This window comes from Protopterus annectens, chromosome 10.part0 (genome assembly GCF_019279795.1).
Source record: "Protopterus annectens isolate FY-2018-M chromosome 10.part0, PAN1.0, whole genome shotgun sequence".
NCBI lineage: Eukaryota > Metazoa > Chordata > Ceratodontiformes > Protopteridae > Protopterus > Protopterus annectens.
This window is the reverse complement of record NC_056744.1, coordinates 464,875,740-464,895,756: the sequence shown is the minus strand read 5'-3', so window position 1 is coordinate 464,895,756 and position 20,017 is coordinate 464,875,740. Positions and strand designations below refer to the sequence as shown.

The following is a 20,017-nucleotide window of genomic DNA, read 5'->3' as shown; positions in this document are numbered from 1 at the left end:
GTGAGTATTTCTATTCTAAGACTGCTTTTTTTTGCAGTGACAGTTTTGTTTTCATGCAAAATGGACCGTGACAGCAGACAGTAATTTATTGGGGTTAAGGAATGGATTGCAGAGTTGCCGAAATCATTATTCCCTATGCACCAAATATTAGTAAGATGTTCTTCGTGTTTCACTGTTGCAGTCATTACATTTGGGTTACCTGCCTGCAGGTAACCCTCAGCCGGCCTGAATATCAAATCTTGGATTCCTGTGTCGGATGCTGTCTCTTCTTCCATGACGTCAGGTCGTCAGGGGTATAAAACATGCAGCCAATGCCATTACATCAGTCTTTCTTGCTGTGCAGTGCCCAAAGCAGAAGCAGTTTGCAAGTGCCGGTCCACCTACTCCTGAAATTTTCATTTTTGAGTTTCAGAACCGAAGTTTTCAGAAAAGCTAAGTACCCCGTTTGGGATCCCTTTTATTTGCTCTTAACCAATTTCAGTAAAAGTTAACAGTTGTATTACCTGTAGAAAACAAATACCTCGGATCTTCATTCGTACTACGTTCCTTGCTTAGGCCCAGACCACGACATCCCTCGCTGTCGGTTTTGTGCCTTATTTAACCCCCAAACTATTCATTGTCTGTTTCTTTTTGCAGCAAATTATTTTGGTACTCTGTTAAACTATCCAGAAATGGCTTCAGCAAGCGAAATGGCTTCAGTAAGCCGTCCGACTACCGACATTCCGAAAAAACATGAAGACCAGAGGCAGACTGCATAGGTCCAAAGCTAGAGGCAGACTGCATAGGTCCAAAGCTGCCGACAACACTTCCGTTAAGCTAGTTGCCAGTTCGCCGATACTACAGTGAGGCGCTTTTGCAGCCCCTGACACCCGCTACTTCAGATTCGCAGGCCTCTACTGAGGCCCATTCAGAGTCTGGTATGCCTTGAGATGCTTCTTTGACTATGGAACCTGCGGATGAATCTACCTTGGATGGGTCCGGAGCCACTGTGCAGGCACTGGCTTCTGAGGGTGTATTCAGGCCTACTGACTTGCATTTCAAACTGACACCATCTTCTTCAAGGCCTAAAACTCGACCCATGCCTAGAAAACCGACATCCAAACCGAATGGTTAAGCCTATATGCCTAAAAAACAAATAATGGCTGAAGACCTTATTACTTTAATTAGGGTTGCCAGTCTTCTACCTCTGAGACCTAGAACTGAGTTTCCTTCTGATTCTTCTTATCAGGATTCTGAAATCTGTTTCTTATGATCTACCAGGATTTGCCCTTATCTACCTATGAGGATTCTGATGCAGAGGATTCCATTCCCTCTGCTTTCCCTCCAGAAGATTTTTCTTTTGGTGAAACCTTGCACACTCTTAGGGAGCATTTCTGTTGGGAAAGCCAGGATTACTCTGACTCCAAAAAGAGGCTTGGGGAATTCTTACTCCTCCCTCAACACAGGCCTTTAGCTATCCCTCCTGTCCTGGACATTGTAGATGATGCCTTCTTGGAGTCTAGCCTGGCCCCAGACACTTTACCTCCAGCTCTCAGGAAGCCTGATGGGTTTTAGAGTACCGGACTCATAAGTTCCGCTTCAAGAATCCTACTGCGGACCCAGAGACCATTTCCCAAGGACCTAAAGGCATTAAGGATACTACTGCCAAAATCCCTACCCCCTATGATAGAGATTCCAGGGCCTTGGACATATGGGGTAAGAAGGTATACACTTCTGCTACTTTGGCCATTAGGGCCTTAAACTGCCAGTTTCATATGTTAAAGTATCAGCAGCATATTATGGGACTACTTAAACAGAAAATGATGTTGATTCCTGACTGTGCTGAAAATAAAGAATCACAGAATTTAATGCATTCTGCTGAACAAGTTGGTAAACGTACTTTGCAATGTGGTTTTTGACTCTCTAAAGCATCTTGCAGGGCTGCTGTCACTGGGTCTGTACTTGGAAGGCATGCTTGGCTTAAGGAGCAAAATTTTCCAGATCATGTTAAAGCAAAATTACTGGATGCTCCCTTAAACTAAGACTGCCTGTTTGGCAACAAAGCAGAAGTCGTCCTTAAAAAGATGGAGGAAAAAGCTAAATCTATGCAAACTGTTAAAGATTTCCTGCAAGTACAGCCTCCTAGATTTAGCAGGCATTGGTCTTCTAAGAATTGGTCCTTTCCTGTCTCTTCCAGGCCTTCACAGTCCAAACCCAGGAACAGTAGACCACCTATGCTACAGTCTCAAGGTACTCACAGGCCTAAGCAGTGGGGGGCTCCCACTTCCAAAGCTGTAAGTAGTAAGACACCCCCCTATGGAAAAATGTCACAATGACTTAACCTTAAACCTTCCAAGCCCTGCTCAACTGCCTGCTCCCTTAGGGGGAAAGATCGCCCTGCATGCAAAAAAAATGGGAACTCATTACCCAGAACAAATGGGTTTTAAATATACTCAGAAATGGCAATGAAAATAAACTGAACACAAAACCTGAAATGACCCCCAAACAGTCCAGAAGCAGTCCAAGTATTTGAAAACATGATCCAGTTGTAAACAACACGATCCAAGTATAAAAACACAACACTTTATTCCATTAAGCGCTTTTTGTATCACTGGTAGAAAGACTTCTTCAGATCACATGAGATTACACAAACACTGTGTTTATATCCTATCATTAATAGTGGTGCTCTCAACCTCCCTTATCAGTTCATCACATCAGTCAACTACAATTGTTAGTTAATTCATTAATTGATTTAACTTAATATGGGACCTTGTCCTAAAATACAATAAAATAAGACCACCATCTTAATATATTATATAGCTTAAATTAAATACAGTAAATTTATTAACAACAATAAATTTATTAAACTTCTGCTTAAAGGTATACTTAACAATATATTGTTTAAATAAATATTTTAAATACACTTACTAAAAGTCTGTTAATAAGCAGCACTAAATGTAAAATGGACCAGACTCATTACATAACTAAGACCTGAACTGTAAGGGAATGTGTTTGACTCTTGCATATTATTTAAAAATTCTAAAAAATGTACTTTTATAGTACTAAAATGTATATAGATTTTATAAGTAAATAAGTTCTCTTAAAAGAATCTAGTTTTAAAATACAGGCTATTGAAAAAATCCCATTCAGGCCAGGTGCATGGCAAGCACGGGTTAGTAATTGCAGGACAATTTCAGCTTTTCTAAAAGAAGCGAAGTTGGACCACTTCTCCCATCCTCCAAGACACTATCTATTGCTCTAAAGCCAAATGAGTGGTTTGGATGTTCACCCACATGTCTTCTGGCTAGTGAATTTTCCGGTTTACACTTTGATACCATAATGGTGTTCATAAATCTTCTCCTTGAGCTTCCTATCGGTTTTACCGATGTAAAACGCAGGTCATAATTTACATGAAGCTAAATAAACAGCGTCCTTAGAATTGCAATTAAATTTGCTTTTAGTACTGTACTCTGACCCATGTATAGAAAAATTCTGGCCTGTGTCAATGTATGGACAGTAGGGGCACATCTGACATTTACACATTCCTTTGGTATTGGAACAGTACAGTCTTCCCTTATTTTCTTCTAAAAGGTTCTTCAGGTTTTTTCCTCTTCTAAATACTGTTCTTGGTGGACCTTGGAGTTTACCAAATAAAATGTTGTCAGACCTAATTAGGTCCCAATTTTTGTTTGATGTTCATTATGTAGTAGCCATCCAAGCTATATGAAATAATGAAATTGGAAGGACCTACTGGGTCGCTTACATTAACATGTCCATCTAATGTAGTTGGTTGAATCACCTCACCCCCAAAATGAGTTGGTAAAACCCCCTCTTTCTTTTGTTTACTACTTCAACAGTTAAGTCCTTTACAAGCCGTTCAGGGTATCCTCTTATAAAACATTTCTTCAAGGTTCTCACATTCTATTAAAAAGTCCTCCTCATTTGACACCATACGGGCTGCCCTCACCAGCTGCCCCTTCACCACCAATCGTTTCTGGGGTAGAGGATGACCGAGGATGACAGCTGCTGAAGTACAAAAATGCATTGGAGTAGGTGTCCTTTCTAAATATTCTAGCAGTATAACAACTGTACTTCAAATCCTTCAAGTCAATATCCAAATAAGCTGTTCTGTCTGTGTTAAAAGTATGGGTGAACTTCAAAAAACCTGTTGTATTATTAAGGTATGACACTAACTGGGTAGCATTATTCTCATCTTCTTCCGTTTTAAATATAGTTTTCCAGGGATACAGATTCCACTTCCACACCTTACCAACCCCAAACGGTTGGCCAGACCTACCCCCAAAACAGTGGGCAGAGGCTCAACAGCAGTTTCTCTCTCTTCTAAGTATCAGGGCTATTCATCCTGTCACAACAGAAGAAAGGAACAAGGTTTTTACTCAAGACTTTTCCTGGTATCCAGAAAAGACAGCTCCTGGCATCCTATCCTGGACCTCTCTAGTCTAAACACCTTTTTGGTAATCCCAAAATTCAAAATGCTAACACTTCAACAGCTGCTTCCTATGCTAGGCAAAAATGCCTGGTTGGTAACCTTAGACTTAAAGGAAGCTTACCTGCACATTTCAATAAGGGAATCTTGCAGGAAATACCTACTCTTCAGAGCAGGCCATGCACTATCAGTTCTCTGCACTTCCCTTTGGCTTATCTACTGCGCCCAGGGATTTCACAATGTGTCTAGCTCCAGTCATTGCATTTTGCAGGCAAAGAAATATTCAAGTATACCCATACCTGGATGACTGTCTAATTCAGGCAGAAAACCAGGATGTGCTACTAAAATATCTGGTATTTGTAAAGAAACTTCTAACTTCGCTGGTGTACACCATAAACAAAAAGAAATCTCATCTAGTACCCTGCCAAGAAGTTGTATTTCTGGGAGCAAGCTTGAACACAACTTCCCAGATGGCTTGCATCACGCCAGAGAAACAAGTTTATTGACAGCCTACTTCAAACTACTGACCACAAAGACTAGCTGTTTGCAAGGAAAATCCTGCAAGCCCAGGGGTTCATAGCCTCTTGCATTCTTCTAATTCCATATGCAAGACTGCATTTGAGGAAACTGCAATGGCATCTAGAAAGCCTGTGGTGTCAACATTCTCAGGACCTGGAATAAATGATTCCTATCATTCCTTGCATAAAGACAGAGTTCCTTTGGTGGGAAGAGGCCTGCTACCATAACAAGGGGCTCCCATTCACTCTATCCCCTGCCACTCAAACCCTAACAGACGCATCAGACTATGCATGGGGGGATCACTTGGCAGGGCAGTGCATTCAGGGCAAATGGAACCAGAGTCAAATGCACCTGCATATCAATCAAAAAAAATGTTAGCTGTACAGAATGCTCTGACAGCCTACAAGGACCACATTCTTCCAGGACAATTATTGGTAAAGACTGACAACACCACTGTTGTGGTACATAAACAAGCAGGGAGGAACCCACTCATACCCTCTCTGCAGACTAGCCATGGCTCTGTGGAACAAGGCCTTGAGCTACCAAGTGCACCTACAGGCTCATTTCCTGCCAGGAAAGCTAAATACACTGGCAGACGACCTAAGCAGAAATCTCATGGACCCACACAAGTGGAGACTGGAAACAAAGATATATTCAACATGTTGAGAAACAAATAGGGGAGCCCGGAGATAGACCTGTTTGCCTCCCCCCAGAACTACCAATTGGACAAATTCTGCACAAGGACTCCCCACAAACAAGCTAGGAAAGTGGATGTCCTGTCCTTCACCTGGAAAAACCCATCAGTTTATGCCTTTTCCCCCTCTGCCTCTCCTCTCCAAGGTACTACTAAAGATCAAACAGGACAAACCAAGGACAATACTGATTGCACCAGACTGGCCACGCCAACACTGGTACCCCGTCTTGCGCAGTGTCACTACTGGCACCATGGCACCTACCTCAGACCCCTGCTCTGCTGTCTCAGCAGGAGGGCCAGATTTTGCACCCACAGCTTCAAACCCTGAACCTGGCAGCTTGGCTAATTGCCTGATCTCTCAATTATCATCCCTCAGTAAGCAAGTGATTGATGTCCTTCTGGAGGCAAGGAGGCCTAGTACTAGAAAATCCTGTGCTGAAAAATGGAAAAGATTCTGTTCCTGGAGCCAAACTCTGGGGAAGGGCACAGCAGCACCCAATTTACCTAAGATTCTACAATAGATGCTTCACAGGGGTCTTTCCTTTTTCTCCATCAAAATTCATGCCTCAGCCATTTCAGCTCATTATAATACAGAACCACCCCTCTTCTCTCATCCACTGCTGAAGCAATTCCTCCGAGGGGCCAAAAACGTTAGACCACCCAGGAGAGCCCGTACTCCAGCCTGGGACGTTAACTTTGTATTGGAAAAGCTCACTTTACCTCCCTTTGAGCCAGCTGCAAATGCAGAGTTGAAATTCCTTTCCTGGAAAACGGCCTTCCTTCTAGCCATTACTTCTGCAAGAAGAGTGTCTGAATTACAGACCGTCATGGCTGTGGAGCCTTTCATCATCTTTCATGCAGACAGGGTGTCCCTCAGGACCAATCCCTCCTTCATGCCCAGGGTGGTATCCAGTGTGGCCCTTAATCAGTCTATTCATTTGCCAACCTTTTCTAATCCACAGAACAAAGGGGAACAAATACTGCACTACTTGGATGTGCACAGACCACTTAGATTTTACTTGGACAGGACTAAACCTCTCAGGAAATCTGAACCGCTGCTGGTTGCATTTGCTGCAGGGGCAGAGGGGAAGGCCATTTCAAAGCAAACTATTTCTAAGTGGATAGGCCATTGCATTCATTTCTGCTATAAGCACCATGGAAAACCTACCCCAAAGCAGATAAGACCACATTCAACCAGGGCTGCATCTACCTCTACAGCCTTTCTCAGAGGTGTCCCTACCAGGGACATCCTAGAAGCTGCTGCCTGGAGTTCTGTACATACCTTCAAGCACTACCACTTGCCATTTTTCTCTAAATCTAGAGCTGACTTTGCCACTGCAGTTTTGCAGGGCCTTATAGCTGGTCCTAACGCTATCTAATTACCTCCTCCCATCCTTAGCTTTGGGAATCTACCCAAATGTGATGACTGCAACAGTAGAACACGAAGAACATAGTACAGTTGTGTACACTTACTATAAATGTAGATGCTAGAGTGTATTCACTGTTGCAGTCCTGGTTACCCTCCCTCCAGCCCCCTGACTTCTATTGACTATACCTCTATCCTTGTTTACTATGCTTAAAGCTTTTTGATGTATTTGCTTTTTTGTTGGAGGTGTAACCTTGTATGTAATTGCTTCCCATTATGGGGGCACCCGACATCTGGGGCAAAAAAAACTGATATAATGGCGTCAGCTGCATGCTTTATACCCCTGAGTACCTGACGTCATGGAAGATGAGACAGCAACTGACGCAGGACCCAAGACTTTGATAATCAGGCCAACTGAGGACTACTGCAAGCAGATAACCCAAATGTGATGACTGCAACAGTGAATACACTCTTAACATCTACATTTATGGTAAGTGTACACAACTGTACTTTCCTACTTTGGGTTCACTTGGTTCTTGCCCTGAAGAAACAAGTGGTGATAGGTCTCTTGCTTATGTGCAATGACTGGATCAGTTGAGCATCTGAGAGAATAGTGCTAGTGGTTATCCTAGGGATTATGACCAAAATAATGCAGTGGATTCACTGTTTTATGTTTTATTGCTACTGCAATTCTGTGCAGACACCACCCCCCCATATAAATGCTAGCAAAGTCATAGGCCTAGAAATTTTAGGGTCTGGCAGTTTCAGAAGACCACAGTCAGTATCAGAGTGGTTCCCAGTAGTTTTGATTCCATGTTGGACAGTCTTGGACAGGAAACAGTCCAGGGAAGATTCCTTCTCCATGTTTCAGCATGAAGAAGAATCTCCAGTGGTATATTGGTCAGGGAGATAGCCAAGAGGTTATGCAGTCTCATTCCAGACCCCTCCTTTGGGATTACATTTTTGTCTTTACCTTTGTATCCAATCGCTTGAAAAATGGCAAGGAAAGAGTTGTGGAGGTCTTTGACATAAGAGCCATCCAAGAACACCCACCTGACCTGGAAGGTTTAGGATCTTATTCTAGATTCCTTTTTGGTGCCTAGGAAACAGGAACATCGGTATCATTCTAGATTTCAGTGGCTTAAATGCTTTTATTCATAAAGAAGTCTTTCAGGTGTTCATTCTGAAATCCATCCTTCTATGTCCTTTCATAGCAGACTGATGTTTTGGGGCTTCCGGGATCCTTGCTTCCTTGCTGGATTACCAACGAGTCTTAAAGGGTTGCTGTGGTTCCAGGATAATGAGTCAGTACCAGTTTTGGATGATCTTGAGTGCTCTCCACTATACCCACATAAACGTCCATGTTATTAACCTATCTTAGGCTTCAGGTTTCCTGTTTTTTCCTGCCTCTGGACAACTGGCTGTGGTACAGGACATCCTTCAGCAGAATGCTCAGTTTCCTCCCAACCACCAATCGCAGTGAATCTGTCAATGTGATCACATCCTATTTCAAACGTTCGTCTTCTTTGGGTGTCTCTTAGACAACTATGTTTTGTACTTTTTTTACTTTAGCATAGCCTCCTGTCCACTCCTGTAAGCAGTGTGCATCACATAATCACCCCATGTGGTTTCTGCAGAATCATTCCTCAAGAACTTGTTTGACTTTTTTTTTTAGTTCGATCTGCCAAACTCCATACAGTCCCCCCGATACTGAACCATCAAGCTTTAGAGGCGTCAGTATACCAGCTCCTCTTCATCCTTTGAAGGTCTCAAAGGAATGCTGCTTGCATCTGGCCTAGTTGGCTGGGTCTTGCAAACCTCCTAATAAGGAGCCCTTTCCAACACCAGACTCCTCGGTTGACTGTAACCATGGATGTATCTGCCCTGGCATTGGTTGGAGTTCCATTGGTGGACAGTTGATATTTCTCTGGGTATGTTTTATTGTTTTTTTTTTTTGGTAGAATATATTTTCAGTGTACTCCAAATGTTGTGTGTATATTACTGAGGTCTGTTGCGTACCTTTTTACTTCAGCCCATTTTGCCCCCTTTTTAAGGTTTTTATTCACTGTTATTACAGGTGGTGGTTAACAGTGGACTTTGCCAGCTACAAGCACACTTCCTGTCGGAGATCAAAAATAATGTAGGATATGTCATGGGCATGAGATATGACCAGATTCCACACACTGAGGATGGCCACTACTGAAAAAATCTTTCAGGAAAACAGGATACAGAAGAAGGATAAACCCAAGTGTTATAACTTGCTTGTTATAGTGGTCTGTCCTCAAAATTCTGCTGTTACAGTAAGAAACTTACACTTGATGCTGATGATGATGAGCTCGCTTTTAAGTGCTGTAAGTAGCAGACAAGTTAAATGCATCAGAAATGCATCCACTGGTGACTTTGAAGCACAGCATCCTTTTAAGGATAAGATCTGTTTAGTTGAATTTCCCTTTGTAGTGAGTTGAAGAAATTGCCCCCCCCCCCCAAAACACAAAAATAAATGTCTATACTTGCCTGCTCCTGGACAAGCAGGGCAGTAGATGCTTACATTTTGCCATTTTTTTATATGCTGCTTCCTTTTATTGTAGGAAAGTTGGGTGCCACATTTGGACACAAAATGTTGGATTACAGCTCCAGTTGTACTTGTCAGAGAGTTTACAAGCACACCTGTAGATTGTGTCATTTGTATTTCATTATTTAACTGCACAAAAGTCCATGTTTGTGTGGGAAGTATAATTTAATCAGAGCTCTGTTTTTCCAGAATGAGGTCATATGGGGAAGGAGCTGTGTTCTGTCCTATAAATAACATTGTCCTTTTCCATTTGACTCATTAAGATTGTCCTTTTCCATTTGACTCAACACAAGTCTTTAAAAAGTATTAACATCTTCCTTCACAACTTTAGTGCTGTACAGCAGTATTGTAATTTCTAATTATTTGGTTAATTTTATTGCGTTCTTATTCTAGCATCATTTTCTGTGAAGCTGTGGCAATTTATGGAATCATCATGGCAATAGTTATCAGCAATATGGCAGAGGTATGAAGATATTCTTTTGTACAACTTTCCTCTTAGTGTTACAGCTGGAACCTTATTGTATGCTGAAATGTTTTGTCTGTGTAGAAAATCTGAATAGGTCATTTTTATACTAGTGAAAACGAGACATGCACACTCTTTTTTTCTCTAATATAGGAAGCACTTTGCTTGATAGTGTCTGAGCTCTAGCTGTCCTGGTTTCGAATAGTATCCCGAGGTCTAGAGGAACTGTCTGAGAAGGGGATAGAGAATGAAAACTCATTGTCAGGTTGTCCATCCTAGGGAGAGAGTTAGCCCTATCAAAAGATTGTCTTCTGGGAAAGTGCACAGGAGTGTACCTCATGTGCATGTGGACATGGGAGTGAGAGCCCAGCAAGAGGACTAGCTGGCATTCTTGCTGAGCATTGTGAGCTTGCAGGCATGCACATCCACACTGGGGTTTGGAGTAGTGGGTATTGAACCACGTTTGCCAGCTAGCAGTGGGGGAGGGTGGTAGGAGCATGTAAAAATCTCCTAGTTCTGCATACGATGAGTATAGTGGTGCAATCCCCAGCTGTCTCCTTTCCTTCTTAATGCTGTGTACTGCTGGGAGAAGGAGAGAAACAAATGTGACTGTTGTGGAAAACTCATGATATCTGCAGAGGATGGAGTAAAATATACCAGTCTGTTTTTTTTATTATTTATTTATTTTGTGTGTGTAGTAAATAAAATGTCTGCACTCCAAGATTAGGGAATGTGTTGTGGGATGGGTGATTATATCAGTAGCCCCAAACAGATGTCCTTAGTTTTGCAGTACAACATATTCTGTTTATTATACAAATGATACTCCAATGTATTCTCAAACAGAGTTCTGTAATCCTGTAATACATTATTTGTCTTTTTTTTGTCTAAATTACTATTATTGATTCCCACTGATTTCATTAGACCGTGGTAATTGCCTGATATTTTTTTTTTTTTTTTTTTTTTGGATATAGTGCAGGTTGGGCGTTTTACATTTTAAGTTAATTTATTATATTAATGTTAAGTTGTCAATCTCGCCTTCATTCTTGCTGGATGGGTTTGGAGCCGATCCTCGGCTCCGACTCTGCCACTTACTAAAGCTCGAGAGCTAATTTTACCGGCTCGAGGCAACCCTATATCCCATAATGCAAGGCGATGACTACCCCGATCTCGTTTGCCGCTTTCGCTTGCGAGGTGCTTTTTTTACCGGCTCCTGGTAAGTTTTTCAAATTTCAGACTTTCAGTCTCCCCCCTTTAGTTTTAGTCACTACTGTTGTGTAAACTCTTAACAATTAGTTTAACCCTATTTCCGTTAGTGTTCCCTATTTTTCCAGTTATTTATCCCTTCCCCTAAGTTATACCTTAAGCCTTCCCCTTTCCTAAATTTTTGTCGGGGATTCTGTGTGGTGTTTGGGTTTGTTTGTATCCCTGTTTTAATTTTTATTGGATTGGGTGTGTATTGTGTGTGTGTGTCTGTGTTTTTTGTTAATTAGTGTTTCCTCGGCACAGTTATGTCGAAGGACACAAAGGTCTCAGGCTTCAAGTGTGACTCGTGCTGTCAGAAGAAGTCTCTGACAGACGGTCACACTTCTTGTGTTTACTGCCTGGGACCTCTGCACCTGCAGGACTCTTGTGCTGTCTGCCATGCCTTCAGCCCAAGAGTCCTGCAGGAGCGCAGAAATAAATTAATACTGAGGGGCTTATTAAAGCCCGAGATCTCCCCGACTAAGTCGGCTCCGGGGAAGCCCTCAAAACCAGTTAAGCCTTCGGCTCCAAGCCCTAAGCCATCGGCTACTGGTTCGTCTTCTGTGACTAGATTGTCTCCGGCTGGAGCCGATCCTTCTATGTCACAAGCTACAGTATCTGCTCCATCCGGCGCCGATACCGCTAAATCTGGGCACTCAGTGTCAGCTCCGGCTGGAGCCGACGTATCCTCGGCTCCTTCGGCTCCACCCATCTCAAAAAAGAGATCAAGATCCCCTTCGTTGGAGTCGATACATTCGGCTCCGAGATCACCCCTGCTCTCGGAGTGGAGCCATCGGAGCCGGTCTTCTCGGTCGTCCAGGCTGTCTGACCACGACCTTGAGAGAGTGGTGAGTAGACTATTAAAGTCTCAGGCATTGGCCCAAATGCTCCATAGCCCGTCTCAACAGATGGTAGCTATTACACATCCACCTCACATTCCTCCTTCGACTCTCTTACAGAGCTCAGAGCCGGAGCTCCTCGGAGCTGTGACTGTTGTGACTTCGGAGCCGATACCACCCCCCCATCGGCTCTGTCGTCCTCTGCTCCGATCTCCTCCTTGATGCCTTCATTGGAGGGATCCGGGCGTCTGGTCTTTCTCGTCGGCTCCGAGGGGGCATGTGGCATCGGACCCTTGTCCGACCCCGTTCTCCCTCTCGGAGCTTCGGCGCTAGTGAGCTCAGCCCCGACATCAGCCTCTGAGCCGTCCCTGTCGGTGCGGCCTGGGGTTCCTATCTCTTCAGAGCGGGAGCCTTCTGGCCTCTCTGACTGGGGAGCCTTCGAGGTGATGAGGAGTGTACTAGCCCCAGGGCGTAGTCAGCGGTCAGTTCCATCAGCTCCTCCCACTACAGTGCCTGCTGACGTCTCTTCCCACTCTCTTGCTCCCGGATCCAGAGATCCAACGCCTCAGGTTTCCCCATTGGGAATATCTTCCTCTTCCGAGGCTTCTCCTGATCCGTCAGGTGAACCTCCGCGTAAGAGGACATGCAAGAGGAAACATCTAGACTCCCCCCGAGTCTATTACATCCGATACTGACTTGGATGAGTCTGAGGGATCCCCAAGGTCCCCCTCTGAGGATGTCTCTTTCTCAGACATCCTTGAACTCCTTAAGCAGAGGGGAACTGGCCTTCCCTTAATCCTTCCGAGGACGAGTCTGTATACCTGGAGGCGTTAGAGTCTCGACCCTCCACCTCCTGGGTGTCTCCGCCTTTCGACCCTCTTATGGGCGTGTTGGCTCGGAAGGCGTGGATGGCCCCAGATTCGGTAGAACCCATTCCTTGGAGGCCTTCTAAATTCATCACGGGCCCCACCTGATGGGCAATATTTGACAAAAGGTGTCCCGGTTGATGCCATGCTGGTGGCTGCAGCCACCAAGAAGGAACTAGCTGATCCTTCAGTACCTGTCCATCCTCCTAACAAGGATTCCAGGACTATGGATGGGTACGGCAAGCGGATTTTTTCTTCAGCGACCTTTGCCATGCGGTCGCTGAACTACTTGTCACTTCACCCGCCTTCAAAGAGATGTTCTTAAAGAGTTGGGAGAAGTTTTACAGGATCCGTCAGCTGCTGGGTCCCAGGATAAAGTTAACTCACAGCTAGGAATCCTAAACTCCAATGTTAACTCCTCCATGCAGCTCATTTCTTATGTAGCCGATGGAGTGAGTAGGGCCGCAGGCACAGGAGTGGCTTTAAGGCGTCAATCCTGGATGTGGCTTTGTAATTTTGCAGACCCCTTCAAGGCGTCCTTCACAAACTCTCCTTTTGATGGTTCGGCCCTCAAGTGAAAGACACCTTGACTAGATGTGAACAAGATGGCAAGACTCTCTGCCGTAGGAGTCCGTTTCTCCACCCCTTCAAGACCTTACCCAAAAGGTCAGAAGGGAAGGGAAAATGTGATTCTGCAAATCTCAAGGAGTCATGCCTGACGCACTAGGTCAGTTTACCCCCAGAGGCAGAGGGGGTAACAACAACAGATGCCGCCCTAGGGGCAGAGGGGGTCCGCAGAATCAGGGTAGCAGGAAGCCTCTCTCTGACAAACCCTTCCAGCATCCCTGAGATGTTGCCCGATTGTCCACCTTCGGAGGCAGTCGGGGGAAGATTATCGCTGTACCCAAAAGCCTGACTTTCCCTTTCTCAAGACAAATGAGTACAGTCGATCATATCCGAGGGTTACAAAATTCCCTTTATTCAAACCCCAGTTCAGCAAAAGGGAACCCTTCCAGACATTCCACCCAGTCTAAGGGAACTAGCAGTGCCAGAGATATCAAAACTGCTAGCAAAAAGAGCCATCCAGCCAGTCCCAGCAGACCAAGTAGGATCCGGAATCTACTCAAGGTTTTTTTTTAGTACCAAAAAAGACAGGGGACTGGAGACCAATATTAGATCTCAGCAAACTAAACAAGTTTGTAAAGAAAACAAGATTCTGGATGGTCACGCTTCAGTCCATTCTACCCTTTCTGGGCAAGGACAATTGGATGTGCTCGGTAGACCTTCAGGATGCGTACTATCACATAAAAATTCACAGGCGCTCCAGAAGGTTTCTCCGCTTTCGGCTGGGGACCAGTCACTTCCAATTCAGAGCCCTGCCATTTGGACTCACTACAGCCCCCAGAGTGTTCACCAAATGTATGGCAGCGGTTACGGCTCACCTGAGACGTCAAGGATTCCAGGTGTTTCCATATCTAGACGACTGGCTCCTCACTGCCACCACTAGGCATCAACATCTCCAAGCCAGAGATTACACCATTCACATTTGCAGAGGGCTAGGGATTTCTATAAATTTCAAAAAATCTGCCTTGTCGCCCTATCAGTCTGTTACCTTTATAGGCACCAAATTGGACACCGTACAACTTTCAGCAAAGTTAACAGACCAAAGGATCTTGGATATTCAAAACCACATCCATGTGATTCTTCACAGTGACAAAATTCAGGCCAGATTTGCTCTGAAAGTATTGGGTCTTATGGCGGCAGTCATAACACTTCTTCCCCTTGCCCGCTTTTACATGCGTCTCCTACAGTGGATGCTGTTCGGCCAATGGTCCTTTCAACTACTTCCCATGCATCACAGGATCATAATAACTCCAGTTTGCAAAAGGCATCTGACCTGGTGGATATGGTCCCCTCAGGTCCATCAGGGAAGACCCTTTGTTCCTCCCGCCCCGGTCGCCACGGTTACATCGGATGCCTCCCTGATCGGGTGGGGGGGTATTATCAGGGCAGGATGGTCCATGGCACTTGGCAACCTTTCGAATGCCACCTGCACATAAATGTCCTGGAGGTGAGAGCAGTGCTTTTAACGTTGCAAGCCCTCCACGACTCTCTTCCCCTGGGAACTATTGCAGTCCAAACGGACAATATGTCCGTAGTGTGGTATATCAACAAACAGGGCAGAACCAAGTCCTATCCACTGTGTCGAGAGGCACTCAGACTTTGGCAGTGGGCAATCTCTTCTCAGCGGTTTCTGATAGCAACTCGTATCCCCGGGAAATCCAGCATCATAGTGGACAGGTTGAGCAGAGCTATTCTCACGCCTCACGAGTGGTCTCTCAAACAATCTGTGACGGAAGATTTTTCAGAAGTGGGGCCTTCCTTGCTGCGATCTTTTTGCTACCCCTCAAAACCGCAAATGCCCCGACTTCTTCTCTCTCTTCCCCCTTCCAGGCCATCCCCCCAGAGACGCTCTAATCCGAGATTGGCCCCGGGGACTTCTCTATGCCTTTCCTCCTTTCCCTCTAATACCATAAGTAATTCAGAAAGCAACCACCTTGAGAGCCAAGATGATTCTCATTGCCCCTTATTGGCCTCGACAGATATGGTTTCCGTTCCAACATCGTTATCTTTTGGTACAGCCTTGGCATCTGGACCCGGTTCCAGATCTTCTGACCCACCAGTCGGGGCAGCTGCACCAATCCATACCCTCTCTCAACCTCACTGCTTGGTTGCTCCACTTCCATCCCTAGCCAGGCTTCCTATGATTTCTAATCCCGTCCGGGATATCATAGTAGCTTCCCTTAAAACTTCCACCAGAAGGATTTACACTAGTAAATGGCAACATTTCTCCTTCTGGGCGAAAGCTAGGAACATAGATCCCTTTACTGCTCCGATTCATTCGGTCTTGGACTTCCTAGCTGAGATTTTTCATTCAGGATCTTCTTCCTCCACAGTAAAAGTTCAGCTGGCAGCCATTTCAAATTTTCATATCTGCTTGTTGGACCACAACATCATGTCACATAAAACTTTGCAAGGCATTTCTTAGAGGTATATTTTTTCTTAAACCTCCGATTAGAGACCCCCCACCGCAGTGGGATCTAAATTTAATTTTAACATCCTTGATTCTTCCCCCTTTCGAACCTGCGGCTACTTGTTCATTGAAATTTCTTTCTTGGAAGACACTCTTTCTAGTCGCCATTACTTCTGCCAGGAGAGTATCTGAGCTTCATGCCCTCTGCATTCATCCCCCCTACTTAATCTTCCACAAAGACAGAGTTTTTCTAAGGACTAATCTGTCTTTCTTACCCAAAGTGGCATCGCAGACAAACTTAAACCAATCTATTGATCTTCCAGTTTTTTTCCCAAATTATTCTAATAGAGCGGAACAAAAACTACATTATCTCGATGTTCACCGTCAACTAAATCTGATCAACTGTTTTTATCCTATGCAGAGAACAGGAAAGGCCTTCTAGTATCCAAGGTAACCCTATCCAGATGGCTGTCTTCTGTGATTACATGCATTTATCAGCTCAGAGGTAAATAGTTGATTTCTAGGCCAAAAGCCCATTCTACCAGAGCACTAGCTACATCTACAGCTTTTCAGGCTAGACTTCCAATAGACACTATTTGTGCAGCAGCCACATGGGCCTCTCCTCATACCTTTGTTTCGCATTGCAAATTAGACTTGGCCTCCAGAGACAGAGCAAATTTTGGTTCCACCGTTCTCAAGAGTCTGTTCCATTGAGCCACCCAGGATAGAGGTGCTAGGGACGCGGTCCCATCCAGCAAGAATGAAGGCAAGATTGACAACTTAACATTGAGAAGTTATGTACCTACCATAACGTTCCATGTTAGTTGTCTTCTCTCGCCTTCTTTCTTGCCCACCATCCCCCTAGCCTAGTCAGACCGAGAAGACTGTTCCTCTTCCTTGAAGAGTCTTGATCCAATTTTCCAGCTAATCAGCTTACTAGTGTCACTAGATCAGGTTGGTCTTTTTCGGGGGATTAGTATTATTACCTCTTCCTCCTCCTCTCCAGTTGGAGGAATATATTGCATAATTTCCTTAGCTACCAAATGAGATCTGGGTAGTCATTGCCTTGCATTATGGGATATAGGGTTGCCTCAAGCCGGTAAAATTAGCTCTCGAGCTTTAGTAAGTGGCCGAGTCGGAGCTGAGGATCGGCTCCGAACCCATCTAGCAAGAAAGAAGACGAGAGAAGACAACTAACATGGAACATTATGGTAGGTACATAACTTCTCATTTATTTTGATACTATAATGAAGTTCACATTAGAATTTAATTTTATAGTTTAGCTATTTAGTTTAGAATGCTACAATTTCATCCACTTTGCTCTTAATACTGTTTTCTGATGACTGTTTCATCAGTGATTTTTGTTCTGTAAAGTATTCTTTAGTTTTAATAATAATCTAACCCCAGAAATGGAATTTCACTGTTTTGATCGGTATTGGTTGATTACTTTGTATGTTGTGTATTGTTGTTTATTAATTATTTTATTTATTTTTTTATGTTGAAGTGAATTGGAGATTATTGCAGTGCTCTACTTTATTTTGTCTTTTAAGTGGATGTTTGGATTTGGATTTATTTTAAGTAAAGAAGGGTGTTTTGGGGGTGGTATGTTTATGTGCCCTCTGTGAACATTTCCTTTACATCTATATAGACAATTTAGTGCATATTTTTAAAAACTAAAATGTCTTGAGTATGTAGATGTTTTTACCCACACACGTTTGCATATACATATTGTGTATAATACGTAGGTATGTATGTATGCCTATATATACATAAATATGTGTATGTATTGTGTGTATATATGTATGTATATTACATCTCTGCAAACAAAACTCTGTCTTGCCTCCTAAACTGAAACCTCTTTCTCGCTCTAGTTCTTTACTCCCTTCACTATAAAACTACAGAATAACTGACTTCAAAAGAATTAACACCTAAAATTACAGAACAATAAATACAAAGACATAAAACTTTGTTTTTGTCATTCCTTCTTAATAGTTATGTCATAAAAATGTGTAATTTGACACACAATGTATTGTATGGAGATATACACCCAAATCCCAGCCCATTTGATCATGGTATCCCTCTATCACCAAATAATTCAAAACTAGTCATTTCATCCAGTATGCCTTCAGGTCTTAAGCTCTTTATTGGATACACAAAAATGTTTAGATTAAAGTACCAGAACTTAAAAGCATGGGTCCCCTCTCATTAATGCAATTTTCTATTCCTTACCAAAACTTGGTTAAAACCCCCCATTAATGATGAATTGTCTCACAAGGCAACACTACTATCTGTTCTAATAAGTAATCTGCCACCTCTTTTGTTTGCTCTTGTATTTATACGAGCAACTTAGAGCTATGTGACTGCCCTCATAGAGTGCCCAAATTTAACTAAGCTGACATTTTGATTACCTTACTAAAGCTTAAAGCAAAATCACAAAGTATAATTACAGTGCACATCCCATCAAATACCAGTTCCTCCACAAGTGAAGATGTATTATTATGGACAACAAATATCACCCTAGAAATGTTCATGCTCTATGAAGGCTGTAGCACAATTAGTCTGTATAACTTTATTCCCACACCAGAATCAATAAAAAGACTAATAAGAATACAGTCCTTAATTGGATACTAAGCAACATCCCTGACAGTCTCAGTTATAGGCTCACTTCCAGAATCTCAAAGTGATCATAATCCAAAATATGCTACCCAACAATGCACCAAGAGCAATACAGAAATCTCACACAACATAGTCTGAAACCTCACAAACTGTAATTTAACCTTCTTTATCGCTACACTGTAATAAATCAACTTTGGATGAAGGTACACTAGTCTCTTCATATTTCTGGATCTGCCAAAAGCATGATATAGTCTCCCATACTAAACCACTACAGACATTGCTCTCTTGGTCTCTCCACCTCTTCTAACATGGTTTAAAAATACTCTGTTAGGGCACAAACATGATGCTCATCCTACCTACCCATAACCATTGGTGCCCCATAGGGCCTCAGTCCTCTTCAGCATTTTTTTTTAAACCACCTCCACATAATGGGACAAGACTGCCTGGTTCAGTATGCAGGTGACACAAAACAGTTCCATCCATTAGCAGTAATTAAAAACCAATGAACAAAAAACACTATTCACTGGCAAGTGAAACAAAACTACTGGAAGAAAACCTTTAGCACATCGCAGATGTATTCTTCGCTTCCGTCAAATGCAACTAACTTCAGAATATTATCATAAACGCTCATTAATTTTGTAAAAACATATAAACCAATGAAAAACTCTTAACTATCATGTTTAATAATAAATTAAAAAAACTTAATTTTTAAAGACACATGCACATAAAAATCACACATAAAAGCAATTGAGTCACCTAAATATTTAATTCATACAATTTTCCACCTAGAAGAATAGTTTTAATTTAGAAACCTTATTACCAAATGATAGAACAAAATAATATTCCCCCTAATATTTCATTTAAGAATAAGAGAATGTACAAATGTGGGGGTTGTAATGTGTTGATATTTATTAGAGGGACCCTTCATTTTTTACGGCAGTTAAATTGTACTGTTCCAGTGCCAGCAGTATTTAATTGTAATTTTAGAGGACTTGTATACATATGTGCTTCCTCAGGGTGTAACGACTACTATGTAGGGATGACCAGTACGAGTTTGAAAGAGAGAGAATAAGAGAACATATTTATTCCATTAAAAAGGGAGATGATGTCTTTTTTTTGTTTTGGAATTGATACCAAGAGGTGTGTGTGTGTGTGTGTGTGTGTGTGTGTGTGTGTGTGTGTGTGTGTGTGTGTGTGTGTGTGTGTGTGTGTGTGTGTGTGTGTGTGTGTGTGGTAATTATAAAAAAAAAACTCATGGCAGTTAGGAGCAGGCCAACCTCCTGGTTTAAATGAGGTTATAAATATCAAATGTTTTCTTAGAAATAGAAGGTGGAAAATTATATGAATGAAGTATTTAGGTGACTAAATTGCTTTTATATA

General features: G+C 43.0%; 1 protein-coding gene across 1 annotated transcript in view; it reads left to right on the top strand.

Moving 5' to 3' along the window:
* ATP6V0B (ATPase H+ transporting V0 subunit b) overlaps nt 1-20,017 on the top strand; it is a 181,803-nt gene that overhangs the window by 127,580 nt on the left and 34,206 nt on the right. The window contains exon 5 of the mRNA XM_044085367.1: nt 9,971-10,040. Within this exon, the coding sequence (XP_043941302.1) occupies nt 9,971-10,040 (70 nt within the window). The remainder of the gene's footprint in view (nt 1-9,970; nt 10,041-20,017) is intronic.